Here is a 27582-nt window from a genome sequence, read left to right on the forward strand (position 1 = left end):
TATAGCAGAAACTTACAGATGTGAACATTGAGAACCTTCAAAATATTAAAACTGAGCTAATTTCCCAGAATCTCCCATTGGCTTACACTTCAGAGGGGTAGATTTTTGGTTTGGAGATGACTTCTGTGGAGATTGTTTTTAATATATGTATTTATTTGGCTGTGCTGAGCCTTAGTTGTAGCATGTGGGATCTAGTTCCCTGACCAGGGATGGAACCTGGACCCCTTGCATTGGGAATGCAGGATCTTGGCCACTGGACTACCAGGGAAGCCCCTGTGGAGACCTTTAAAGGCGAGGGTTCTGTTCTTTTGTTTGTGTGTGTGTCTTCCCCACACCCCAGCCCCGGCCGAGCAAGCAAGGTTTCCTCCCCAGTCAAGAGCAGATTTGCCCTGTGGATCCTGCCAGTTGTTTCACAAAGATACCACTTTAAGGCAGTGAACAGGGGAGGATCAAAAAACAACTTGAGATCTGATAAAGCAAAATGTCGTACACAGTCTGACATGAAGCCACTGGAATCACAGACACTCTTCCACCTCAGCATTGTGGACAGACATGGAGCAAGCTAGGAGAGCTATGCCAATCAGTATGAACGCCAGTGTGCAGGAGCCAGGCCAAAGGAACATGAGGCTTGAATTAGTTTTAAAATGTTAGAGCATAGCTCTCAGTTCTGGGCAGACCATAGGTGACTATCTGATGTTAATTACCTATTGGCTTGATGGCTTGACACCAAGAAGTCTATAAATAGGCTGTTAGAAAGGATGGCCATATTTCGCTTAACTTGTCTGGTTTAATCTACTAATCACAGCACAGGTGACCTCAGAATTCACTAGTGTGGCCAACACCTTGAGATTCTTGAGAATTTGTCCTACTATCTTCTTTCTGTTTTACTCCAAGTAAGTGTAAAATCTTGGTTTGGAGGAATGTCTCTTGCACACAAGAAGGAAACATAACACAGATTAAGATGTTCAAGGTCCCTTCACCCCTAGGTGCTTCTCTGGCAGTCAGGATGGAAGAAAGTAGGAAACCAAAGATGGTATATTCCAGCCCTCTAGACTCTCCTAGTTTCTTCCCCATCATTCTTAGCAGTGCACATCTTATCTCCTTGAACAACACTAATTCTTCCAGGGTGTAGATTAAGTATCAGTCATCTTGCAGTGCCCACCCAAGGACCTTTGATATGGTAGAGGGTCAAGAAAATTGTTGAATGAATGAAGCAATAAATAAGTAATGAATGGTTGTATCATTTTTATACAGTATTTTGTGTCTCTGCCTATCAGTGTCTGAATTCACCACCACATCATTGTCAGATTCCATTGTCATCTTTTATTATGAATTAAAGGCAAAAATTAAATCCTCAGGTACATTTTTAAAGCAAAGGTTCCTCAACCTTTTTTCCAATTGAATAGTTATACCAGGCTTCTCCATTATTCAAAACAGAACTCTACTAAAAACCTGGACCTCAATGAGTTTAAAAAAAAAAAAAAAACTCCTTACCTTTTAACTTTTAAACTTTCTATTTTGACATCGTTTTAGAGTCACATGCAGTTACAAGAAATAATGTAAAGACATCCTGTGCATCCTTAACCCAGTTTCCCCCAGTGGTAACAGTTCGGAAGTACAGTACAATATCACAACCAGGAAATTGACACTGATATAATCCACTGAGTTTATTCAGATTCTGCCAGTTTTACATGCACTACTGAGTGTGTGTGTGTGTGTGTGCGCGCACGCGCGCGTGGGTGCACACTAGCGTGTGTGTGAACATAACACAGATCCTTTAAAGCCAAGAAACATCATGGTTTAAAAAAAAAACTATGCCTTTGAAATAATGATTTCCTTTTTAAGTAAGTCATTTCAAAAGTGTTTTTCTCATTTGTGTTGTCTCTGTTTGGAGTGTCCAACTTACCTGCCTGTTCTCAAGGTAACAGAGTGCAGTTTTTTGGCATCCTTACTCTGCAGCGGAACTAGCAGCTATGGTTGGAGTTGGACCTCCTTCCCTGCCCCTCCTCATTGCAGGTCCGCACACATACACACACTCAGATTTTCTGCTGCTTACCTTTCTTTATGCTTGAGTACCTTGCTGACAAGTGCTAATAACAAAATGCCCAGAGAGAGTCCAGCTGAAGTTAGCATACATTAAACATTCTGAACTTGTCCTTTTGCTCATAGATTGTGCATAATTAATAATTAAACAGTTTCTGTTGTAATGGGTTGACCTTCCTGAACCGTTCATTATTCACAAGGCAAAGGCATCACTCAAACCTTCTTCCTGTTGTCCTTCACAGTTCCCTAGCTTGCCGCCTGCTTGCGCTGCAGTCGTTTAGCACGAGGGGCTGGCCAGGTAGTTCACAAAACCTCTGAGACTTGAAGGCTGTACTCCGTGATGACCAGAATTGCTTACTGAAATGGCCACGGCAGTTTTTAATACATCAGTTGCCTGTTCTGTAACAAGATCCAGCTTGTGTCCCGTGAAAGTGAAGTTGCTCAGTCATATCCGACTCTTTGCGATCCCATGGACTGTAGTCTACCAGGCTTCTCTGTCCATGGGATTTTCCAGGCAAGAGTACTGGAGTGGGTTGCCATTTCCTTCTCCAAGGAAATTGTGTCCCTTTAAGCAGGACACTAAAAGTTGATTTGGGACCAGAATCTCAGGTCATGACTTGTGGTTAAGGTTGTATCCACTGTTTTTGTTCCATACCTCCATGCTCAGAAGTTCAACAGAGAAGTGTCCCACAGAAGCCCTCACGGTGAGGTGTGGCACCTAAGCTCCTAAAGACAGTGACTTCTGTTAACAATTTAGAGTCTCTTTCGGCCAGTGCTGAGCTGTTGGTGTAACTGCTTCTCTAATTTACATTTTTAGAATGTATTTTTTTCTTCATTTTGCCTGAACCCGTGTTTCACAGAGAGCATTTCTGATAAGTAGCAGCAAAAGTATTAGGACTTCAGAGATGCTCTGAACCCTTGGGTATGTCTCTCTCTTGCTCTAACTCTAAGGTGGATGCCTGCTTGCCCTCCCTGGGGGCCACGGAGACGCCAGAGCAGCTTTCCTGTGAGCCTCCCCATCCCCTTTGCACAGATTGGAATTAGATAACAGAATAGACAGGTTCTTGGAGATTTTTTTTGCATCCTGATCTAAACTAACTTCTAATTTTACTTGCTTTTAAGCTTGTTTTTAAACAAGAAAAGTATACCTGAAAAGTCCTTCAGCGTGGTGACCGCTGTCAGATCTGTCTGTTCCTCTGGGGTGTTAACAGCCTGCGTGCTTCTGTGGGTTTGGAGGAGGCTCTCCGAGGACTCCCTGCCTCCATGTCTACATGTAGCATTCTTGACACCCACCCACCCAGGCACTAGTCAGTCTTCTGTATCTCAGAAAATTCTCCTCTGAGATACACAAGAGACATGGATTTTAAAATGAAAAGAAGTATCTGGCATTATGCATGTGAGATTAGAATTCCCCCTGCATCTTTGATGACCGATTCTTTCCAGGCACCACTGTGATGAAAATCCACTCGGTGGTTCTGCAAAGTCGACTTGTGCTGGCATTTTCACAAGTGAAATAAATTATTCATGGGTACCACCCAGTGTTCCTTGGTTTTATATTATGAGGAACTTAACAGGCTACAATATCAGGTCTTAAATAAAATTAACTACCCATGCAAAGATGTCACAGTTCCCTCGTTTTGTCTCTCATCCATGTTAAAATGACATCTTCATCAAGTTGCCTATAGTTCATCAATTTACTCTTGGTATCATACTTTGAAATGAGGCCCACATCAGCATCACGTTTTACACCAGGATCTTTGTAGAAAACCAGTCTAGAATTTTAACCATCTTGGTAAATGTTCAGCCACATTAAGACACTAGGCTTTTATTTCCCTAAACATTCATCTTAAAGCAACTGCTACTCAGATACTTCCAGTACTACCACGTCCCCAAAAATTTCAGAAAGGAATGACTTAGAAAAAATTAACTACCTGGTCAGAGTCCATAATTTTCGTACCTCAGACTTTGAAATATCTTTTTACTAACAGTGTTTGAGGCAGTAAAACGTCACTTCTTGAACTGGGCCTTGTAGAATCTCGCAGGTTGGTGATATATATGGCTTTCCTAAAACAGACTGGGCTGAAATTGATATCATGTTTTATTTTTGCTCTTCAAACTGATAGGACTTCCGTGACCGTTTTATAGTTCCTTTATCGAGGACTTGTCATGTTACTGTATGCCTTGTTTCTTTTGAGCAGACTATTCCATCAGCCCCCCATTTCTCATGTCCTCTCTATGTAACGCCTGCATGTAATCCCTTGAACTAGGCAAGATTTTATTTCGCTCCCATTTCCCTTTGTTTTCCTCTTGGAAGCCTTTCTCTACTGATGAGAATTTTAACTTTATGATTACTAGCCTACCTCTCCTCTGGATGAACAGTCAATTCAAAGAGGACAGATATGCAAAAACTAAGAAACGTTTGGTTCACATTCTTTTTTTTTTTTTTTAACCTCTTTGGGATTTTTTTTTTTTTTTTTTTTTTGGGGCTGCTTTGACCCCCTCAGTTCCTTTTGATTTAATTGTATTTTCCACCAGTTTCCAATTGTTTGAATTGGAAACAAAGCCTTAATAAGAGTTCTAGTTAATTTTCTGTCTTGTAATTACCGATCTCATTTTTCTGATAATTGGCCACAGCAATTATATGTATATTTACTAATCACAGAGGAGGCTGTGCAATTGTATCTATCTGCCACCATTGATAATGACACGCATATTGCAGAGGTGCTTTTATCATCTTCTTTTTTCCACTACATCAAAGCTATTTCCTCTCATTCTCAATAATGAATACATGCATGCATTTGACACAGTTGTGTGCTAGAGAAATTGTTTGGCTCCCACCAAATGCTGCATGCTCTGAGTTTCTTGCCTGCAGCGCTAGAAGGTTGTATGCAATGATATATTGCTCATCCAAATGGCCAAAGCACTCCAAAGCACAGTGAGATTAAAATAAGTCATTCCTTTGTTAATTTAAATAGGTGCATGTATCATACTTTGCAGGGCACTTTGTGTAGGGATGTCAGGGAGGAAAAAAGCCGCCGAAAGGTATTTTTAATAGCAAATGAGAATAGATGAGAATAGAGTCATTTGCAGCTGCCTACTTTATGTGGCTCTCTCGCTCCAACTGTAGGTCTAATGAGATGACTGTTAAAGTACTCTGCAGTGTAATTTCATTACATCCTGAGCTGCTGCACTATAAACACGGTGGCGCTCTCCGTCATTCTTGGAAAAACTCCTAAATTCTTAAAGCCCTCCTTTGCGAATGGTAATGGGGTTTGCTCCCTGTGTTACATGGTGATTGTGGTTTGTTGCTGTGCAGTTTCCTGCTCTCTTGAGTGACTCCCATCCCCACCCTAGTTCTGCCACTGGTCAAAGTGGGCATTTTTCATGGCGTCCTTAAGTCAGTGGCTTTCTCCTGTGATGAGTTTGCCTAGACTGGCAAAGAGGCTGAAATTCTTTTTTAGTAAACAGCTCTTCCCCTTTCAAAGCTTTTCTATTAAAATGAAAGAAAAAACAAAAATCCAACTCTGACCCACATGACTCAGTTAAAGGCAAGCAGTTAAAAGCAACTGAATATACTAATACGTGTATATAAAAAGGAAAGTGTAAATAAATAGCAAATCCAGTAAAAGAAACAAAGGTCAACAGAAGAATAATTTCACAGCTCTTTGTTAATTACACGACCATTTGTGTGTTACTTAAATAATCATTAATTTCTCATTTACACTTTCGTACCTTCTTTCCTACCCCGTGGCTATCATTGTCCTTTTTTCACCTCCCTTCCCTCTGCTCTCCTGTTTCTCACCATTATAAAATGTGTGTGGCTTTAAAGTTCACATTTTTACATAAATGTGAAAGAGTATAGACGGTTTTTTTTTTTAATTGGATGAGCCTTATTTTCCTTTCTACATGCTGGTGAATCCTTGTTGTATAGTCATCTTTATTTGCTTCTTTGGGATGAGGGGTGGAGGGTATAAAGAAAGACAAGGAATTGCTGTGACTTTTGATGACTTGTTTTTCCTTCATCCCAGGATTCGCCCGTCCTTCCGGTTGGAGAGTTCTCCGAGCCATTTGTACATTTCATCACTCAGTGGTGAGCCTGTTTGCAAACATGCCATGCCCTCAATGTAAATGATACATGCCATTAACTCGGGGGCTCCGTGAGACCTTATGGCTCTCCCTGCTTCCTTTTGGAGACGGGAGGGACTTCGGGGCCTTGGGCAGATGGGGCAGCAAAGCTGAAGGAATTGTTCAAATTATGTAAACGTTATTTACACACAGGGTCATAAACGTACTTTAGAGGCTTTTTCCTGTTTTAATAAACTTCTGAGAATCAGGCTACTTCTTTGAGCACAGATACTGTTGCTATTCAGTTGTTTTGTTTTGTTTAAGAAATACACAATTTTATAGCCCCTGTTGCACAGACATGTGAAGCTTATTTTTATTAATGGGACCTCAAGTTACCCATAAAAATGCCTGTCACTTAGTGGAAGCAGAATAGTTTATTAATTCATCGGATTTTCAGTAAATAACTTTTATCTTTGGTCATATTTTAGACAAAATACTGGTGTCCCGTTTCAGTGAATTTTGATGTTAGAGAGGCCATGAAAACGTGGTTCCATTAGGCCCACTTTAACCTTTGTAAGTACTGAAAACCACAGGATTTAGATCAAAGGGGCCACAGAATCTCTGTCTCTAGGCAACCCCTTGTCATTTTACATCTGAGGAAGCAGGTGTAAGGGTTCTTTTCCAGCCATCTGCCTTTTTCTTCCCCATAGAATGGAGTTTTCTTTTATTACCCCTTTCACATCATCCTCCTCTCCCCTACTGGGACACACCCCTGTGGCCCTGGAAGGCCCAATTCCCCCACTGCCACCGTCCTGCCTGCTCCCTCACCCTGACATGGAGAGAGAGGGAGAGGGAGACGGAAATTGGGAGCATAGAGATGACCGCCCTAAAGCAGGAGACACGACTGATCAGAAGCCGTTCTGCACATTCTGGAACTCCTTCCTAACTGCCTTTACTTCTCTTTCCCTGCTTCCTAAAGTCCTCATTTCATCACCCCTTCAGAATCACGTCCACTAGTGGAAGACGAGCCCTTCGTTCCAGTGGTGCCACAAGAGGTGCACTCAGGAGTCCTTGCTAACCCGGAATAGCTGAACACTCTCCCCTCCCCCTCCCCCATGAGCCATCTGATGATGATGCTCAAGTGAAACCAAGAAATATTCCTTAATATAAATGTCAAGCTTTATCACCTTTTTGACTAAGTGTAATATGTTACCTCTTAATAAAAATGTCTTATGTAGTTTATATTCCATACAAAACATATGTGGGGAAGAGATTTTTAAGCCCCAACTTCTAAAATTTTTATTAGCACTATTTCTGTTTATTTAAAATACTTATATAATATTCCATAGCTTGTAAAAACTAATTTCATTCTGCAAACATTTTATTTCCAAAACATGCCATGTTGTTAAAAAGCATACATATTGGTTAAACACTGGAATCCTAAGCTCATTAATACTAGAACCATTATCTAGAAATATGTATTAGTCTTTATTTTCTTTATGTGGAATTCCTAGTAACAGAAGCACATGATGGAAATGTCCCATTTTGAAATGTACACATTGGAAAACCGTGCAATTCCTGAGCTGCCTGGAGCGCTGGGTTTGGGTATCACCTGCTCAAAGATGTGGGGTTTGTGCCCTGACCACCCTGCTTATCTTGCTGTGTGGTCTGGGACCAACCTGGGGGTGGGGCCCATTCTGAGCAGATAGGGCCTTGCCTGCCTTCTGTCCAAAAAAATTGATCAGCTGTTATATTAAAGTTTTATGGAGACAGAGGGAGGGATAACCTGTGTTGAAATTTCCACAGATGTCAAGCTGAAACAGAAATGATAGTGGGTAATAGCCTTGTTTTCCCAAGAGATACAGCTACTTTGGAATGTCAGATTAGGAGTGTTACCAAATCTACTGGTGAGACAGCTTGAATTACTTGCTAATGGATGCAGTATTTGAGAGGTGCATATGGTTATTTATAGGGAAGGCAAATGTCCTCCATGTCATTAACAGTTCGTAACTACGGTTCTTATTTACCAAATGATCATTAGATCTCTACTTTAAAAAAAAAAAAATGCTGTCAGCAAATGCAGAGATTGTATGTTTGTTTGTTTGTTTTCTTGCTTGTTTGAGGTTCACTCATATGAAGAAAAAGTGTCTATGATTTTCCAGGTAACAGAAGCAGCAATCTCTTTTCATGACTTCATCCCACAGATACTCTGAGTTTAGTATAAATTGGCCATCACCTAAGCAGCTTACCCATGGTTACCTCAGTCCCACGAGTGGGTGCTTCATCACCTAGCTAAGTACATGCTGCAGCTACTAATTACACCTGTTGTATGTCAGATGAAATATTTTGCAAGAGGAATGTGATTCTTTAAGCAAACTTAACTTCCCCACAGATGTTTAATGAATTATCAACTTGCAGAGAAGCCAAAATAAATGAAAGACAAGATAATGTAATAACCCATTTATAATTTTGTAGCATTATCTAGATGTCTGACCCCTTTTATATATGACTTGTTATTCAGAGTAGTAATGAAGGAATGAGGTGTTTTCTCGTTTGACCTGATCGTCACATTTCTTTTATTATGGTCTTATCCCAGTTACCAAAAAAGAAGTACATTATTCCCTAAATTTATTTGAAATGATTGATAACCAAGTCAGGAAGAGAACATTGCTGCTTTTTTTCATAATTCGTTTCAAAAGTAGAATTAGGATAAATTTAAACTGATTGTCTGCATTACAAGAGTAACTCCAAAACAAAAAAAAAACTTTGTATTTTTGATTCATGAGCTTCCCCTCAAACCTGATATTTTGAAGGCCAAAATAAACAGGAGAGAATACATGCTAATGCCTTGACCAAGAATCGAACGTGTTAAATTTTGAAAACATTCAAATTCCAGAGCAAATAGCCAGTGGTGGGAATTATTGCACAGATTTACAAGTGATATGGATAATGTGAGTTTTTCTCTTACAGCATGCGAAAGCAGCCAAAAGAAAGGCCGGCACCTGAGGAACTGATGGTAAGTGGATGTTTTTTAGTTACAGATTTAAAGTATCCACAGGCTCCAGAAAGCCAGTATAATTTACTTCATTTGGGTGGGTGCTCTTGAAGCTCACATTCAATAGTAGTTTTCACTTCTTAAAAACCCATCACCATTTTGAAGCTTCATGCAGAATCCTTTGCGTTTGCCTCACACTCAAGGGTCCCAAGTTAATCTAGGTTACTCCTTGCCCTTATTTGCTGTTACAGCTTCTCAGAATTCAGAGGCTTGGTAACAGAAAGGATAGTCAGCATGTTAAGTTTTTAGTGCAATCCTAGAGGAAGTTCTGAGTGTGCCGTGGCGTGCTCTTGGATTCATGTAGAATGAAATTAGATTGGCTGGAAAAGATCAAGTAAATGTGACTCCTTAGTCCTTCCTCAGAAAGAGGCAATTGTGAGGCTGCAAGTGCTGTGTTCTCAGCTCCAAGGCCGCTTTCCTTGATTACAAATGACAGTTTTTAGTCAAGCAGGGAGAGGAACAGAGTCGTTCCCTAACAAATTCCCAAATGGTCATTTATTTAGTGCAGATTGTTGATTTGACAACGCACAAGCTGTTAGAATAACGTTAGCGTCGAGCATTGGTAAATAATAATTATCGTCTACTCTTTCTGATGTCTTGCATACCATTCCTTGTCTCTAGATTGTTGCAATCAGGATGAATTCTGATCAGTTTTCTCTCACCACTTTAAATAATAAGCATTTTATGATATCAATTCAAAGGTTTTTAGCCTTTGTATTTCATCCTTATAAATACTCCAAACACCCAAACTTCTGTGTAATACAGTTTTCATCCCCAAATATAATATAGCAGTATGTTTCCCTTTTACATAATATGTGCTTTCCAGGAAGGTAGTTTTCTTATTCATGTTACCCCTGGAGCAAAATCTCAGTTTTCAGGGTAGTTTCAAGTTAAAGTTCACCCCTAAAACCCCTGCAATTTATACTGTGCAGGTTGCATGTCTAGAATAAACTCATCTTTTTTTTTCTTTCTTTCTTTTTTTTTTTTTTTTGATGGGGAGGTCTCTGATGGTTGGGAAATTCATGTAGTTAGTCACATCTGAGGAAACTTGGAACAGGTTCTAGAGATGGAGACCCATTTACCTTGTACATTATCATGCTATGGCTGGATAGCTCAGCTATTAAAACAAAGGAATAGGGTTTCATAAAACAGATATATATGTGTAAACGCATGTTTCAATGCTGCAGTGAGTTGGCCACTTATAAATAAAACATCTACAGATCGTACATACACTCATAAATGCATCCGGATGTCTGTGTTGGTGGGGAACACCACTCCAGGGTGGCAAGTCGTAAAGACAAGGCTGAAGGGCGGGTGCTGTCAGTGCCTTGGAAGCCAGCATACGTGGCTGGCTGCGTGTGTGGAGAGAGACAAGGGAGACATATTCCAATATATCTCTTTACAACTATATGCCCTGGTGTGTGCTGTCCCACATTTTTAATTAATAAATATCAATAAATCAATAAGATGCAATGAAAAATTTAGTCACAGGAAGCACCATCCTATACTTAATTTCACATTATTTCTGGTACTGCTCACAGTTTGATTTGAGTGAGTTTATTCCCCTAGGTGTAGCAGCAGGGAGGCACACCCTGCCTTAGCACAGCCTCCGTGAGGGGCAGGAACAAAGGAGTGCGTGTGATGCCTCTGCGGTCAAGGGGGTTGAGCCCAAATATTGGACCCCCTGGGGGTAAGAAAGAGAGGGCTGTCCCTGGCTTGACGAACCTGAGTCACATCCTAGGGATCCCCTTAAAGGAGCCAGTCTCTCTCTTCCTTCCAGCATATTAATGGCTTTAATTTTTCCTTTTCTCTCTCCGTCTACAACCTATTTGACGGTGCTCCCATCTGGAAGCTGAGAGCATTCTCTGGAATGCATGAACTGTAGAGCCCATTTGTCACTGTGGGTGGGGGCCTGCCTTTCACAGAAAGAGCAGTTTATCTCCCAAGCCCGGTGACTCCAGCCAGCAGGATACCAACATGGTCTGCACAGCTTGGGCCACATCGGCTGTGAAGACTGCAGAATTGCTGAGATTTCCCTATGGGCCTGCCTTTTCTAGATCCAAGGGAGAACATCAGAGGTGAAGTTGGACAGGAATATCGAAAGTTACAGACTCGTCAAGAAACTCTTACATGAACTTGAGAGTGTCCCTGACAAGTCTCAGCCTTAGTAAATGAGAATACAGGGAGAGGTGCCGAATCTGCCACACCTCTGGGCCTGGGCTGTGCGCGTGGCGAGTGCTCAGGTGGTTTTTGTCATTTTATTTGGGGCAGTCGCCTTCCATACAAGAATACTTGAGTCTTAAAAATCATCATCTTTGTAGTTTTTGACCATGTCATTCTTAAAAGGTGAAACGTAAAACTCAGGTTTAGGCTCTAGAATGTTAGAACTCATTTAGCCGTTTAGCTATTTAATTCTCTCTGCTTTGCATGGTTATTCCTAAGATGGCTACAGTTTTTCTGTTCTAAGTGGAAATATCTTAAAATTGGACTAAGAAATTCACTTGATGTTCACATTTGGGGGAGGCCAGCCAGGATCCACAGGAACTAGTACTGTTTTCTGGCGCATAGCCCTTAAACTACATAAAGAATTAACTCAGAATTCTCATCATTGGCATCCACATCAGCTTGAGAGATCGCAGAAGCAGGCAGACAACTGAATTCAGTAGATACACACCGACTATTATGTGCAGAGTCCTGTGCTAGACTCAGCAGAAGACACAGAGTACGCCTCACACAGACAGTGTTGCAGAGGGTAAGGCGCCTATGCAAGTAACTAGAATAAACTAACTACAGAAAAGAATTGCAGAGGTCTGTGCAAAGTTATATGGAGAAAGTAGCATTTGAAAAGGGCCTTTGGAGGTTGTATTGAATTTTAATAGAGAGTTTGCAAGGAGTCATTCCAGGCAGAGGAAAGGATGGGCAAAGCATGAGTCTGCCGAGTCCCCAGACCTTTTGCAGAGCAGTGTGAAACCTCTAGTGATGCTGCAACAGAAATCCCACTGACACTGGCCTCCTGGAGTCACAGACCCACAAAGGTTGGGTTCAGGTAGGCAATATATTCACCACATGCTGGGCAATCTGTTAAGAAATTCCACTTCTGGTAGAAGGAACCCTAGTATCCAGGTCTGAAAACTTTGACTTGACATAGAAGCAGCCACCCACCCATCAGTACCTTTTTTCTTGAGTAAATTCTCCTGAGTGGACTCCTGCTCACTTATAGGGAAGTGCTTCATCCTTGGGGAAGATCTTCCCTCTCCTCAGTGCCTCCAGTTATGTCATGAGTAACTCTTCAAGTTATTGTTTAACGCTAGTTATTGCTAACTTTAAGCAAAGGAAAACCAGCCATGCAGGCAGTGAGGAACATTCAGACAGATAGGAACCCCCCACACACACTCTTTCTGCTCCTCTGATGATGATGCCATAATTAACCCAATTTTAAGTCACCCTGATATAAAGCACAGAAAAGACCTTGCTGCCCCAGCTATGTGACTGAAGACCAACAAACTTAGCAAACTAAGTTTCCACACTGCAGAAACTCTGAGGGAGTGGCAGACAGTGTTCAGAGGCGTCAGACAACCAAGCAAGGGTGTTCCAGCTTCTGTGGGGAAAGCGCAGCCTCTGCCAGGCGGAAAGCATTGATGGGATTGCAACAAGAAAGGAGAGGATGGTGATGTGCAGGCGGTGGGGAAGGTTTCCCAAATGTCAACCATCAGATTGAGGGAAGCAAAGCATTAAGGATCCTACCCCTGAGATCTCAGGCGTTCAGGGAGAGAGACGACCTGACGAAGGCATGGAGATGGAGAGGTGTGTGGCCGGCTTGGCTATTCAGATTATATGTCTACATATTTTTAAGTAAAAGACACATGGTGAGCAACCTTTCTGTACAGACCATTTGTATAAACCACAGAGAATTCCTTCTGAGGAATTAATCTTCCTTCCAGGTCCCTTTATAGTAAAGGTCAGGCTGATTTAGCAGAAAAGCCTCCCTTCCCTGGTCAGCGGGTCCCTAGTCCCTCCCCACTCTCTGTGTCCTCTTCTGAGAATGAAAGGGATGGACTAGATAAGCAGTGCTTGACCTAGGGTCAGTGACTTCCGGAAGTCTGTTAGAGCCCCTGAAATTACTCCCAAACCGTATGCTTGTGGGGATATGCGTTTTTCTTTTAAAGAGAAATTCATGGCTGTCATCAGTTTTTCAAAGAGGGACTGTGACCCTAAGTGATTGTTCAGCTTCTCACTTCCCTCCCACTTTGATCACAGGAGCTCTGTGGCCAGGACCAGGCGAACTGCTCTGGAGGGGGGCCTTCATTTGGAGGGTGAAATGCTTGCTGGCATGGGGGAGGGAAGGAAAGGGATGGGCCCTCCCTGTGGGACTCAGCCGGCCGGGCTTCCCACCAGCTGTCAGGCGGCCCTTTAACCTCTCAGCCTATCCTGAATGTGGGCCTTGACTCAAGCCAGGACGGTGTGGGCCATGGGCACCTATGCAGCTACAATTTAGGTTCAGGGCGCTGTAGATCCTTCTATGCATTTAGAGTGTTTCCAGAAGCTTTCCATGTCTAAGCTCTATTTAATGGAATCTATGCATAGTAAGTAATCAGGTCAGAAGAAGCCGCCTCCCGGTTTGAGATCAATCGCTGGCTAATACTTTATCTAGGCCACTTTATTATCTCATGCTGATCCGATTGCCATTCTCCCCCTCCTTTGTACCATGCGCTTCGGCTGTGGTACAAGTACGTATCACATACATATTAAAAACATATACCCATTCTATCTGTATGTAAATGTGTGAGGCACAGCTGGATATTGCAGAGGAGTTTGATTTACTAATAGTTATTATCTGTTCTAGCTGTTCAGTGGCAGAGAGAATTTCAGAGAAACAAGCTGGCGCAGAAATTGTCTTTATGCCGTTACTATACTGCTTTAGTAATTGTTTAAAAACATGGGTTTTCTCCTCAGGTTCCCATAATCATGCCTGGTACTTTGTGCATTTCCTGGTACGTTCCAGAGCAGGGCATCCTCATTCAGCATTTCCTCAGGTTTGGTTTTCCACTCAGGCACCTGAGAAGAAACACAGACTGCAGTTTGCAATTGAAATTTGACATTTTGCTTAGAAAGCAAGTAAATAGCGGGGCTGGAAACCCCAGAGAAGCAAGTATGGGTCTTGCGGGAGGAGTGTCAGTTATAATCAAAATAGTGCTTTTAGAAAGATTTTTTTTTCCCCCTTCATCTGAATTCCAGCAGCTGCAAACTTGAAGGCATCTCATTTCTCAGAAAAGGCTTTATGTACTGGAGGTGGTATTGTTTGGGGGCTAATAAACACCAAACTGTTCCAGAAAAATCTGTTTAAACATTTAATTACTTGCAAAGAGATGTTAACTTGTTTAACTCCTCTAAATTACATTGTCACTGGTAGCTTTTCTGCTTATCCAAAACCTGATTATAATTACATGTTCAGATAGGCTGGGTGCGTTGTTCTCTAAGCGAATCCAGGTATGCGATAAATTGGGCAGGGTCCCTTTTAAAAATCAGAAGAACCATCACGTTAGGATTTTTATCTCCAGCACTCAAATTCCAGTGTGACTTCTGGAATAGTCTGAACTTCTGAGTTCAGACCAAATGGCTTTATTATGGGACTCAAACCCACAGAATGCACTGGATGGTTAAGGAGATGATTGTAGTCAGGCTGTTGCAATAGGGAGAATGTTTCTTAGTGAGGAGTGTCTCAAAGCAAAGGGAGGGAGCCAAGGTTATGGAGGCAGGTAAACCAGAAAGTTAGCCTCCAGCCTTACGGAAGGATGGACAGGGGTCTTATCTCTGTGAGAGCAGCTAGTCTTTGGAGCTAACATGGAAGTAGGGAGATTCCTCACTTGTTACTGCTTTCTGGGAGCCTAGGACTCAGATAAAATTCAGCATTATCACCATATTCTACTAACTGGACCAGAGATGAAGTTCCACTTTATTTTGGTCCAGTGCTTACTGAGTCCCTAAGCACAAAAATGAGGAAGGGCACACTTCCACGCACATAGCGCCTTGCCCATCGCTCATGGACCATGTGCTTGTAATGTAAGCTTTTTAAGCTGCTAGTGATGGTTAACAAGCGACTCTGAACTTGGTGGTCATTTACTCCCTTTAGCTAGTTTGCTGCATCACGTGGACCATGGATTAAAAATAGACCCTGAGGGCCAGACTTACACGTGTGTCTAGCCTCCAGTTCTTGCAGACACCATTTTTGCTTTTGGTTTTTCTTTGGAAAGTGCACATCAGCTCATTGGCCAAGACACCCCAGATTTGCAGAGGGAAACTGGATAATATTGAAACTTCAACTAAATATTTTCTCTGAGCACAAAAGACATCACAGAAGCCCGGGGGCTCCACATAGAGTCCATTTGAGAACCACGTAATGAATTTATTATTATTATTTTCAAGTTTTAAATGCCATTAAAATCATCTGTGTTGTGTCTCCTTATAAATAGGAAAGCACTAGTAAGAAGTTGATTTTAGTTTTTAATTGCACATAATTACAATGGCAGAATCACTGTCTGGATGTTTGAGATCACACTGAATCAGACAGCTTTAATTTGAATTTTTGATGACATGTTAGCACTTCAGCGAGAACAGAGAGATTATAACCCCAGAAAGTAAGCTTTGTTTTTTCATGTGACTGCTTAATCTTTTCACCAGACTAGCAGATAAATGCATGTGTATACGTGTGAATGTATTTGTATATATGCACATAGCCAGAGATACACAGATAGATAAAAATCTGTCATTCCTTGATCATAGTAATCTGACAGTTTTAATTTCCCAGTTAAGGATAACTTTTTTCCTCCATCAGTCAAGTCCGATCTCTTAATATGGTGATGATTTGCCTGTTTAAGATTGCGATTTTTGAACTCCTGCCTGCAAGTCTTCTTTCTTGTTTACTGAGCTGACTGCCATCTTCCCAGCATCATTTCAGGGCGCAGTGTGGCTGCACAGCCCTGGCCACAGGAACAGTTTCATTGCCTCGGATGCGGTGAATGCAGCAGTGGGGCCTCTTCAGTGTTCTGCCACATTCACCCAGGCTGAGCTGGGTCTTCTGGGTGGATTCTGCATTTGTTCCTCCTTTGAGGTTGCCCAGTTCACAGGGAGTTTCTGTTATTTGGGTGGTGGCCTCAACCTAGAATGCCCTCCTCCCCACCGTCCTCAGACTTTGCCTTCCTCCTCCCTGCAGCCTTCCCCACTCCTCTGTTTCACAGTGCCTGCTCCCTGCTCAGAATCCCTCCACCATTTATTGTCTCCAACTTGAAACAGCACTTCATCACATAAAATATATATTCATGGTAAATTCACAGCTTGGCCCATGTGGTGCAGGGGTTCCTAACTCATCAGAATCATCTGAGTGGGTTTTAAAAGAAACTGCCCAGATCCCAACCCAAGTCAGAGAATCTCTGGCATTTGGACCAGGGAGCAGGTCCTGGGGGCTCTTTTTGTTGCTGCTGCTTTTAAAAACTGTCCAAGTGAAACTCACTGGTTTGACACCATGTTTTTCTCCTTACAACTAGATTGTGAGCTCCTTGAAAGAAGAGCCTGATCTTTAATTCAGTTCCTAGCTTAGTCGTATGTGGCTGTCATTCAGGCATGCTCTCTGTTCTGACTAAAAGAAGAGATAGCACTATTGATTATTCTTTGCATGTGCCACTCATTCTACTTCATTGTAATAAAACACTGTATTAGACATAAAGACAAAAATGACATCATGTGTCCCTGTTCTGTAGGAACTCAGAGTAAAGTTGGGGAAACTCACCCAAGAGCAAGCCATCCTGGGCTCTGATATTCAGTATGAGTTAAGATGGCCACACTAGAACTACATGATCTGATCCGAGATTCTTGTTTGACTTTCTGCTATGAGAGGTCATGTGGGGAAATCATTTGGTTCCAAAATAATAGAATTTCTGGGATATCACATTGTTTGCTTGGATACCATTCTCAGCTTTTAACGACCAGTACAGCCAGACCCATCAGAACAGGCACCAGGGCTCTGCTGTCCACCCTGGAAGGACAGGAAGAGCAAGAAAGTGTGAAGCAGTCCTTGCTCAGAGCACCTGTGATCTTTGGCATGTGTTCTGACCACTTGAGAATTCACCTTTGACGGTTCCTTCCAAGTCAAAAGGTCATTAGAGAGTCAAGACTTAGAGGAGACCACCTGGCCAGCACGTTTTTCAGGTTAAATTGATGGCAGGGGACCCCAAGGTCTTCTGTCTATCACCATGTCAGATGTGGGCCACCCTGCCCCCCAGTCCTTGGGAATAACAGATGAGGCTGAAAAATCCTGTCATTCAGCCACTTGTGGGGGGAATATAAAACAATCCTGAAGCCCAGTCTCTGTGACTTGGGAATTGCTACTGAAAGCAGCAAACTTGTTTTCCTGTAGTTAGTTAGTTCAGTCGCTCAGTCATGTCCGACTCTTTGCGACCATGCCAGGCCTCCCTGTCCATCACCAACTCCCGGAGTTCACACAGACTCATGTCCCTCGAGTCAGTGATGCCATCCAGCCATCTCATCCTCTGTCGTCCCCATCTCCTGCCCCCAATCCCTCCCAGCATCAGGGTCTTTTCCAATGAGTCAACTCTTTGCATGAGGTGGCCAAAGTATTGGAGTTTCAGCTTCAGCATCATTCCTTCCAAAGAACACCCAGGACTGATCTCCTTTAGGATGGACTAGTTGGATCTCCTTGCAGTCCAGGAGACTCTCAAGAGTCTTCTCCAACACCACAGTTCAAAAGCATCAATTCTTCGGCGCTCAGCTTTCTTCACAGTCCAACTCTCACATCCATACATGAGCACTGGAAAAACCATAGCCTTGACTAGACAGACCTTTGTTGGCAAAGTAATGTCTCTGCTTTTGAATATGCTATCTAGGTTGGTCATAACTTTGCTTCCAAGGAGTAAGCGTCTTTTAGTTTCATGGCTGCAGTCACCATCTGCAGTGATTTTGGAGCCCAGAAAAATAAAGTCTGACACTGTTTCCACTGTCTCCCCATCCATTTCCTGTAAGTGCACGTCTCCCTGTAAGTACGCTCCAATAAGGGCTTCCCTGGTGGCTCAGTGGTAAAGAACCCACCAGCCAATGCAGGAGACGCACGTTTGATCCCTGGGTCGGGGAGATCTTCTGGAGGAGGAATTCGCAACCCAGTCCAGTATTCTGGCCTGGGAAATCCCATGGACAGAGAACCCTGGTGGACTACAGTCCATGGGGTCACAAAAGTCGGACACAACTTAGCAACCAAACAACAACATCAACAGCACTCCAATAAATCGATGCAATACTTATCAATAATGAATGAATCTAGCCAGGAATTTCAAGGGCTGGAAGGTTATTAGAAGCCACCTAGTTACAGTTGTAACCAGCTGGATTTGTTTAATGGGTTGTTTGCTTTTTAATTTGTAGCAGTGTCAAGAGAGACCTTGGGGGACCAGGAGCTGTGTGGATTCAGTGAGGGCTTCTGTAGACAGCTATTTGGGGGGTCAGATCTGCCTGCAGATAACTTGAGGTTTACTTAGCCGTTTAAGAGACTGCAGAAAGGCAGCAGAGACATTTGGGCCTTCTCTCCTCTATTTAATTTTCAAGATTAGAATTGAACATTAGGCCATGGTCTACCAAGGGACATTTGCTGGAGAATGGACTCGTTTCTTTCCAGTATCCTGGCTTACTGTTTCCCCGCTCTCTTAATATAAATGGTCACTGATTCTGAAGTAGGAGAATAAGTTACCATTCGTTTATTCGTGCAAAGGTTCCCTCAACACAAATGAAAATGGAATTTTCAAATGGAACCTGATTAACTCTTAATTGTATACCAATAGCCTGTGTGCGTCGCAGCTCCCTCAGACTGCTTCTGAATGACCCGCATCTCTTTCTAAACTTGGGGGTGGGGGAGGGGGGTTCAGTGAATAGGAGGACTTTCTCATTGTGGGACTGGTGTGGAGTTGACAAAAATTTGTGTACATAGGGTACATTTTTCCACTTAAGAGGGCTGTGCTGAGACATTTTTAATTGGATTTTCATGGTGATTGACAGCATTTGATTATGACAGTAACTTTATTTGGCTGGACTGCTTTAGCCTCTTGTTCAGATTTTTCCATCAAAGCTCCTTTTTATCCCCTGAATCCCCGGTGGAGCAGCAGTCATTGTGGAAGAGCCTTTTACCACCTTTGTTGTAGCCATCCCTGGTGATGATTGGGCCCAGCTGGTAGTAGATAAGAAAATGTTCCTTTCACAAAGAGGCTGTCTCTCCCGCCTCTGTGGTTTCAATAATTTTAAGAGCCCCCAAAACCTGTTGAGGATTAGAAGTAGCTTTAGATGTGAAATGAGTGTTAAGTATTAGTAATCGGGAGATTAGGGCCCCAGGGACAATGAGAAATAAACAACTGCAATTAAGGCAAATCTGCCGATGTAAACAAAATTTAGCAGAAACAGATGCCCTAACCATTTTGGGGGCTTGATTTGAGGGCACTAAGGAATCGATTTTTGTCTTGTTTACACTTTCAAACCCCTGTGATATACTGGAAGGCTGAATATTTCATACAGCCTGATTTTAGTTAATTTTTTTTTCAGCGCCTCACAGTAGGTGCCTCTCTGCTCGCAGTGACCAGGCCTGAGTTTATTCAGCATTCACAGGGAGCAGCTAATTGTCTATGAAGGGCCCCCGTGTTTAAATGGGCTTGACAGGAATTTAAATTTTGTTTCAATCAACCCCTGTGCTCACAGCCTGCTCCAGTTTCTAATTTTTAAATTAAACATGATTTTTTTTTTTTTTTTTTTAAGCCACAGGCTTGCCTCTGGAATACTCTCGCTCTCGGGAAGGCAAATCAGCAGCCCTGGAATGCTGGCGTTTGCCGGGCTTGAGGCACCAGCCCCAGGGCTAGAAAGTTCTTTCTCCTAAACGAGCTTTGGCTTCCCCTGTCAGGGAGGTCCGCAGAGCCCTGGCTGGGCAGCTCGGCTTCCCGCCTTTGGAAATGGCCCCCTTTGCAGCTCACCTGTGCAGGCAGCAGTGCATGTCATCTGGAAAGTGGGTTAAGTACCAAAGGCAGGCATGAGGCTAGCTTTTCGGGGGCCGGCTGAATTGTAACGCACTGTGCGTCTGGTGCAGGTTTGTATTTCAGCAGCCTCTTCTGCTCTTGTGAGACAGGAAGAGAATGTCAGCACACACCCACCCTTCTTTGTTGAGTGTCTACTCTGGGCAGAGCGTCCTGCCTGATGCCGAGGAAACACTGTCAATCTTGCCTCCTGCCTTCAACCAGTTTCTAGTCTAGCAAGGAATATGAGGGCATGAACAGCCAAGCACAGGATAGACAGACTTGGCAAAGGCCCTCCTGCACCTACTCCTGCCTGCCTTCACCTGGCCCTCCACCTCACTGTGCTCCTGTAAACGCAGCCTATGCCCTGACAGCCTGACAGTCCATTAACACGTGAGGCATCCTCACACGGTCATGTCATGTGCCATTTCTTCCATCAAGAATGTGCTTTCCTTACACTCATGTGGTGAACTCCTACTCGGCCTGCAAAACCCCACTGGCTCAGCCCCTGAAGCTTTGCCAGGCCTCCTTCAGTAGGGCTGCTGGCTTCCTGTTGTGTGCCACCCTTCTTTCTGGCCGAGTACCTCTGCTGCTGCTGCTAAGTCGCTTCAGTTGTGTCCAACTCTATGTGACCCCATAGATGGCAGCCCACCAGGCTCCCCTGTCCCTGGGATTCTCCAGGCAAGAACACTGGAGTGGGTTACCATTGCCTTCTCCAATGCATGACAGTGAAAAGTGAAAGTGAAGTCGCTCAGTGCTTTTTTCACACTTTGTGGCAGTAATGTAACAGGCCTTAAGCAAGACCACAGGTTCCTAGAGGAAAAGATCAAGTCATCTTTATCTTTGTACCTCAGCTTTAGCCCAATCCCTAGCCCCACACTGAATGCTCAATAAATAATTATTGAACTGAAGTGATATGAATTTAACAGGTTCAATGAGCTCTGAGAAAGGCAAGATTTCTTCCAGCCAGGGTTGCCTGGGGAGGCTTTGTGAATGGGGTCACAACTGAGCCACGCGTTGCAGGACATTGGGGTATTTTTGTGAGTGTATTACTCTCTGCACATATGTGAGACATAGCTTATATCTAATATACACACTAGTCAAAATCCATACTATACCTATTTTCTCTGAAATTACTTGAAATCGGAGCAACTGTTGCATACAACTTGTGGCTGCAGATGAATTCAGTCTTCTAATTTTTAACCTTAAAGAAAGAAAAGCTTTACTTTAGAGAGAAGAATTAAGCTTAACAGATCACAGTTTTAAATACGCATGTATTTACAGAGATCTTTCGTATATCATATCTCATTTGACATTCACACAAACACTATGAAGATTATTCTTATTCCCGTTTTACTGATACATTGAACTGGGGCTCAGAGAGGATAATTGACTTGCCTAGAGTCACACAGCCAGGAAGAATATAGGACTGCTCTGCACTACATCAAAGCTAATATTGGTGCATAGTGGGCAGAGGGTTGTTATTACGCTTGTGACAGTTGCAGCTGAGGCAATCCAAAACAAAACTGAGACAGACACCCCACAGAGAAACATGGAATGGCAAGTCTGTGCTTGTTCATTCTTCCAGGATGCTTGCTCAGCTCACCCCTTCTATCCCCCTCCACCTTGGCCTTGTCCTGCATCTGGAGGACTGTGGTTGGAGCAGAGAGCTCGTGTCTGGACACAGCGGCTGGGGCCTAAACCTCAGTGCAGATAAACCGAGTAGGAAGAGAGGAAATAATGACCAGCAGTTTGCACCTGTCTGTTTCTCTGAAGAGAAGCTGTGAAAGTTCGCGAGCTCTTCCGGATTTCTGGCTTCATCAATCTATGGCAAAAACTGAAGGCAGAGCATGTTCTGCAGTTTATCTGGCCACAAAACCTTCTCTCCTTTTTAGTTTACTATCACAATTATAGAAATGAGCAGCTTCTAAGTGATATTACTCTTTGAGTTTGGGAGAAATTTCTTTTAACTCAGAAAACCTTACTGAGCACGTTCTATATGTGGAATAAGTTGCTAGGTGCTGCAGTTTAGTGCTACTCAGATACAGACCCGGAGAAGGCAATGGCACCCCACTCCAGTATTTTGCCTAGAAAATCCCATGGACGGAGGAGCCTGGTAGGCTGCAGTCCATGGGGTCGCTAGAGTCTGACACCACTGAGCAACTTCACTTTCACTTTTCATTTGCATGCATTGGAGGAGGAAATGGCAACCCACTCCAGTGTTCCTGCCTGGAGAATCCCGGGTACGGGGGAGCCTGGTGGGCTGCCGTCTCTGGGGTCGCACAGAGTCAGACAGGTCTGAAGCGACTTAGCAGATACAGACCATGGACTAATGGTAATATCTGAACAGTTTCTTGAACACAAGATGAGGAGTTCGTGCTAGAATATAAATCAAGCACGTATGGAAGTTTTCTGTTTAGTTCACCTGACAGTTTTTTATAGCAAAATTCTCTCTGTGAAGAAGCTGTGTGCTGATTTACTTCGTAGCATAGCTTCTTATCTTCTTGCAAACTAGTGGCAAGTGGCCCCCAGACCACTTACTTGAGTTGCACAGCTGTAGGAATACAGAGACTGCCGAAACACCAGTCTTGCCCTCCAGGAGCTTAACAGTGTGGTGAGGAAGACACTGCATCCCTGCAGCTGGCAGAGCTGTTTAGTCAGTCAGTCTTGTCTGACTCTGCAACCCCGCAGACTGTAGCCCTCCAGGCTCCTCTGTCCATGGGATTTCCCAGGCAAGAATGCTGGAGTGGATTGCCATTTCCTTCTCCAGGGGATTTTTCTGACCCAGGGATCAAACCCGTGCCTCCTGCATTGGCAGGCGGGTTCTTTACCACTGAGCCAGCTGGCACAATACAAGGCACAGAGTAGCTGTTCGGTAATCTCTCTTGACTGGATGATGGAAAAGAACTAAATAAAAGACACTCTTCAGAAGGAGAAAAAAATATTCGCAAATAGTGTATCTGATAAGGGATTAATATCCAAAATATATAAAGAACTCATACAACTCAAAAGCAAGAAAAACAAACCAATTTAAAAATAGGCAAAGGAGGACTTCCCTGGTGGTCCAGTGGTTAAGAACTTGCCTGCCAGCACAGGGGAAATGGGTTCAATCCCTGGTCCAGGAAGATTCCACATGCCGCAGGGCAACTGAGCCGTGTGTCGGCCCCTGCTCACTCCAGCTGGAGAAAGCCTGTGCACCGCAGTGAAGACCCAGTGCAGCCATAAATAAATGATCAAAATCTACAATAAGTTAAATAGGCAAAGCACCTGAATAGACGCTTTTCCAAAGAAGCTACACGAATGGCCAGCAAGTACATCACTAATTATAGAGGGAAACGTAAATCACAACCACAGTGAACGTATCACCCCACGCCTGTTAGAATGGCTGTCATCAGAAAGACAAGAGATAGGTGTTGGCAAGGATGTGGAGAAAAGGGAACCCTGTGTAGTGCTGGTAGGATCGCAAACTGGTAAGGCTACTCTGGAAAACAGTATGGAGCTTCCTTAAACAATGGGAAATAGGGCTGTCATGTGATCCAGCATTTCCATTTCTGGGACTGTATCTGAAGGAAACAAAAACACTAAGTCAAAGAAATACCTGTACCCCCATGCTCATAGCGGCATTACTTACGACAGCCAACACATGGAAACAACCCAAGTGTCTATCAACAGATGAATAAGTAAAAAGGTTGTGAGATAGATACACGTATATACACAGCAGAATATTATCCAGCCATAAAAAAGGAAATTCTGCCATTAGCAACAATATGGATGAATCTTTAGGGCATTACGGTGTTTGAGGTAGGTTAGACAATGACAAAGACAAAAATCTGATATGTGGAATCTTAAAAAAAATTTCATAGGAAAAAGATTTGTGGTGATTAGAGGCAGAGGAAGGGTGAATTGGATAAAGATGGTCAAAAGGTACAAACTTCTGGTTCTAAGATAAGTAAGTACTAGGGATGTGATGCACAAAATAACGACTATAGTTAATGTGATATATTTGAAAGTTGTTAAGAGAGTAAATCCTAAGTGTTCTCATCACAAGGAAAAAAACACTGGGCTTGCCTGGTGGCCCAGTGGTAAAGAATCCACGTGCCAATGCAGGAGACAAGGGTTCAATCCCTGGTCCTAGAAGATCCCACATGCTGCAGTACAGCTAAGCCCATGCGCCTCAACTGTTGAGCCTGTGCTCTGGAGCCCAGGAGCCACAGCTGCTGAGCCCATGAGCCCCAACTACTGAAGCCTGCATCCCCTAGAGTCTTTTTTCTGATTGTTCTAAGATCATGAGGAAGAATCTTGTCTCCTGGACAGCAGGGGAGGGGCTGACTGTGGGCAAGTAGTTAAAGCCTGAGGTGGCTGTACCGCCTCTCCAGAGTCCCGTCCCCAGCCTCCAGCTGCTCAGCAGGAACCAGCACATCACTCCCTACCTCCTGACACTTTGCTTTCCTTCCACTCGCAGATTGTGACTTGTTCATAGGATTTGTCGTCGTTCAGTCGCTCAGTCATGTTCAGCCCTTTGCAACCCCAAGGACTGCAATACACCAGGCTCTCCTGTCCTTCCCTATCTCCCAGAGTTTGCTCAAACTCATGTCCGTTGAGTTGATGATCCCATGACCCAACTGGTTTCCATAACCATGGTTGTAGAAGTAGAAAGGTATGTGGCTGAAACCAGCAAGACATACTCTGTCCTCTGTGTGTTAAGTCTGCAGAGGCCAGAAATGGGCTCTCGATCTTGAAAGTGAGTCTATTGTGAACATAAGATGAGAAGCAACATGGCAGATTGGAAGGAGCGTTGCTCTGGATTATCAGAAGACCCAATTTCAGGATTTCTCTTTTCAGGAGAGTCTCTGCCTCTCCTGGGTAATCAACAGTTACTTAGCTTAACTGAGCCTCAGCTTCTTCATCTATAAAATGACAGATTTAATACCAATCTTGAAGGGTGGGTGTTTTCCCTATTAAAATAGTTTGTGAAAGTGTTTAAACTGTTAAGTGCTGGATACGTAGGGGCACTGAATCCTTCAGCCTCTTTGGGTTCTGATTTGTCTCGTCTGATGTTCTGGGCACGTCTGATCCGTAGCTTCTTGAAAGACACATACGCTTAGTGGAGCTTAATGCAATCTAGAAAAGTAAACGTAAATTACACATTTGTAGTAGTGTCTGATAAATTGGTAGTTTCTTAGAGATATTCCTTAGTTTTCTGAATGGTGAGCTTTAAGCCAACTTTTTCACTCTCCTCTTTCACTTTCATCAAGAGGCTTTTTAGTTCCTCTTCACTTGTCTGCCATAAGGGTGGTATCATCTGCATATCTGAGGTTATTGATATTTCTCCCGGCAATCTTGACTCCAGCTTGTGCTTCTTCCAGCCCAGCGTTTCTCATAATGTACTCTGCATATAAGTTAAATAAGCAGGGTGACAATATACAGCCTTGACATACTCCTTTTCCTATTTGGAACCAGTCTGTTGTTCCATGTCCAGTTCTAACTGTTGCTTCCTGACCTGCATATAGGTTTCTTAAGAGGCAGGTCAGATGGTCTGGTATTCCCATCTCTTTCAGAATTTTCCACAGTTGATTGTGATCCACGCGGTCAAAGGCTTTGGCATAGTCAATAAAGCAGAAATAGATGTTTTTCTGGAACTCTCTTGCTTTTTTGATGATCCAGCGGATGTTGACAAGTTGATCTCTGGTTCCTCTGCCTTTTCTAAAACCAGCTTGAACATCTGGAAGTTCATGGTTCACGTATTGCTGAAGCCTGGCTTAGAGAATTTTGAGCATTACTTTACTAGACTGTGAGATGAGTGCAATTGTGCAGTAGTTTGAGCATTCTTTGGCATAGCCTTTCTTTGGGATTGGAATGAAAACTGACCTTTTCCAGTCCTGTGGCCACTGCTGAGTTTTCTAAATTTGCTGGCATATTGAGTGCAGCACTTTCACAGCATCATCTTTCAGGATTTGAAAGAGCTCCACTGGAATTCTATCACCTCCACTAGCTTTGTTCGTAGTGATGCTTTCTAAGGGCCACTTGACTTCACATTCCAGGATGTCGGGCTCTAGGTGAGTGATCATACCATCATGATTATCTGGGTCATGAAGATCTTTTTTGTACAGTTCTTCTGTGTATTCTTGCCATCTCTTCTTAATATCTTCTGCTTCTGTTAGGTCCATACCATTTCTGTCCTTTATCGAGCCCATCTTTACATGAAATGTCCCCTTGGTATCTCTAATTTTCTTGAAGAGATCTCTAGTCTTTCCCATTCTGTTGTTTTCCTCTATTTCTTTGCATTGATCACTGAGGAAGGCTTTCTTATCTCTCCTTGCTATTCTTTGGAACTCTGCATTCAAATGGGTATATCTTTCCTTTTCTCCTTTGCTTTTCACTTCTCTTCTTTTCACAGCTATTTGTAAGGCCTCCCCAGACAGCTATTTTGCTTTTTTGCATTTCTTTTCCATGGGGATGGGTCTTGATCTCTGTCTCCTGTACAAACCTCTGTCCATGGTTCATCAGGCACTCTGTCTATCAGATCTAGTCTCTTAAATCTATTTCTCACTTCCACTGTATAATCATAAGGGATTTGATTTAGGTCATACATGAATGGTCTAGTGGTTTTCCCTACTTTCTTCAATTTAAGTCTGAATTTGGCAATAAGGAGTTCATGATCTGAGCCACAGTCAGCTCCTGGTCTTGTTTTTGCTGACTGTATAGAGCTTCTCCATCTTTGGCTGCAAAGAATATAGTCAGTCTGATTTCGGTAATGACCATCTGGTGATGTCCATGTGTAGAGTCTTCTCTTGTGTTGTTGGAAGAAGGTGTTTGCTATAACCAGTGTGTTCTCTTGGCAAAACTCTATTAGCCTTTGCCCTGCTTCATTCTGTACTCCAAGGCCAAATTTGCCTGTTACTCCAGGTGTTTCTTGACTTCCTACTTTTGCATTCCAGTCCCCTATAATGAAAAGGAGATCTTTTGGGGGTGTTAATTCTAAAAGGTCTTGTAGGTCTTTATAGAACTGTTCAGCTTCTTCAGCGTTACTGGTTGAGGCGTAGGCTTGGATCACCATGATACTGAATGGTTTGCCTTTGGAAATGAACAGAGATCACTCTGTCATTTTGGAGATTGCATCCAAGTACTGCATTTCAGACTCTTTTGTTGACCATGATGGCTATTCCATTTCTTCTAAGGGATTCCTGCCCACAGTAGTAGATATAATGGTCATCTCAGTTAAATTTACCCATTCCAGTCCATTTTAGTTCGCTGATTCCTAGAATGTTGACATTCACTCTTGCCATCTCATGTTTGACCACTTCCAATTTGCCTTGATTCATGGACCTAACATTCCAGGCTCCTATGCAATATTGCTCTTTACAGCAT

The 27582-nt window shown here is 43.1% G+C and overlaps 1 protein-coding gene and 1 long non-coding RNA gene across 6 annotated transcripts in view; one reads left to right on the forward strand and one right to left on the reverse strand.

Annotated features, from left to right (window-relative positions):
- Nucleotides 1-27582, forward strand: part of MAP2K5 (mitogen-activated protein kinase kinase 5) — a 271699-nt gene that overhangs the window by 219165 nt on the left and 24952 nt on the right. For both annotated transcript variants that reach the window (XM_061430173.1, XM_061430172.1), the window contains 2 exons: nucleotides 6072-6133; nucleotides 9079-9124. In XM_061430173.1, coding sequence (XP_061286157.1) covers nucleotides 6072-6133; nucleotides 9079-9124 — 108 coding nt within the window. The remainder of the gene's footprint in view (nucleotides 1-6071; nucleotides 6134-9078; nucleotides 9125-27582) is intronic.
- On the reverse strand, nucleotides 14043-27498 carry LOC133255677 (uncharacterized). 4 transcript variants are annotated; one of them, XR_009739009.1, is made up of 4 exons: nucleotides 21960-27498; nucleotides 21333-21418; nucleotides 20176-20315; nucleotides 14043-14218 (listed from the first exon to the last, which is right to left on the reverse strand). It is a non-coding gene; the product is annotated as an uncharacterized LOC133255677 (long non-coding RNA). The 4 variants fall into 4 exon arrangements; XR_009739008.1 differs by having other exon boundaries at nucleotides 21821-27497; XR_009739006.1 differs by having other exon boundaries at nucleotides 21973-27491.

The sequence above is a fragment of the Bos javanicus genome, chromosome 10 (genome assembly GCF_032452875.1).
Source record: "Bos javanicus breed banteng chromosome 10, ARS-OSU_banteng_1.0, whole genome shotgun sequence".
Taxonomy (NCBI): Eukaryota; Metazoa; Chordata; class Mammalia; order Artiodactyla; family Bovidae; genus Bos; species Bos javanicus.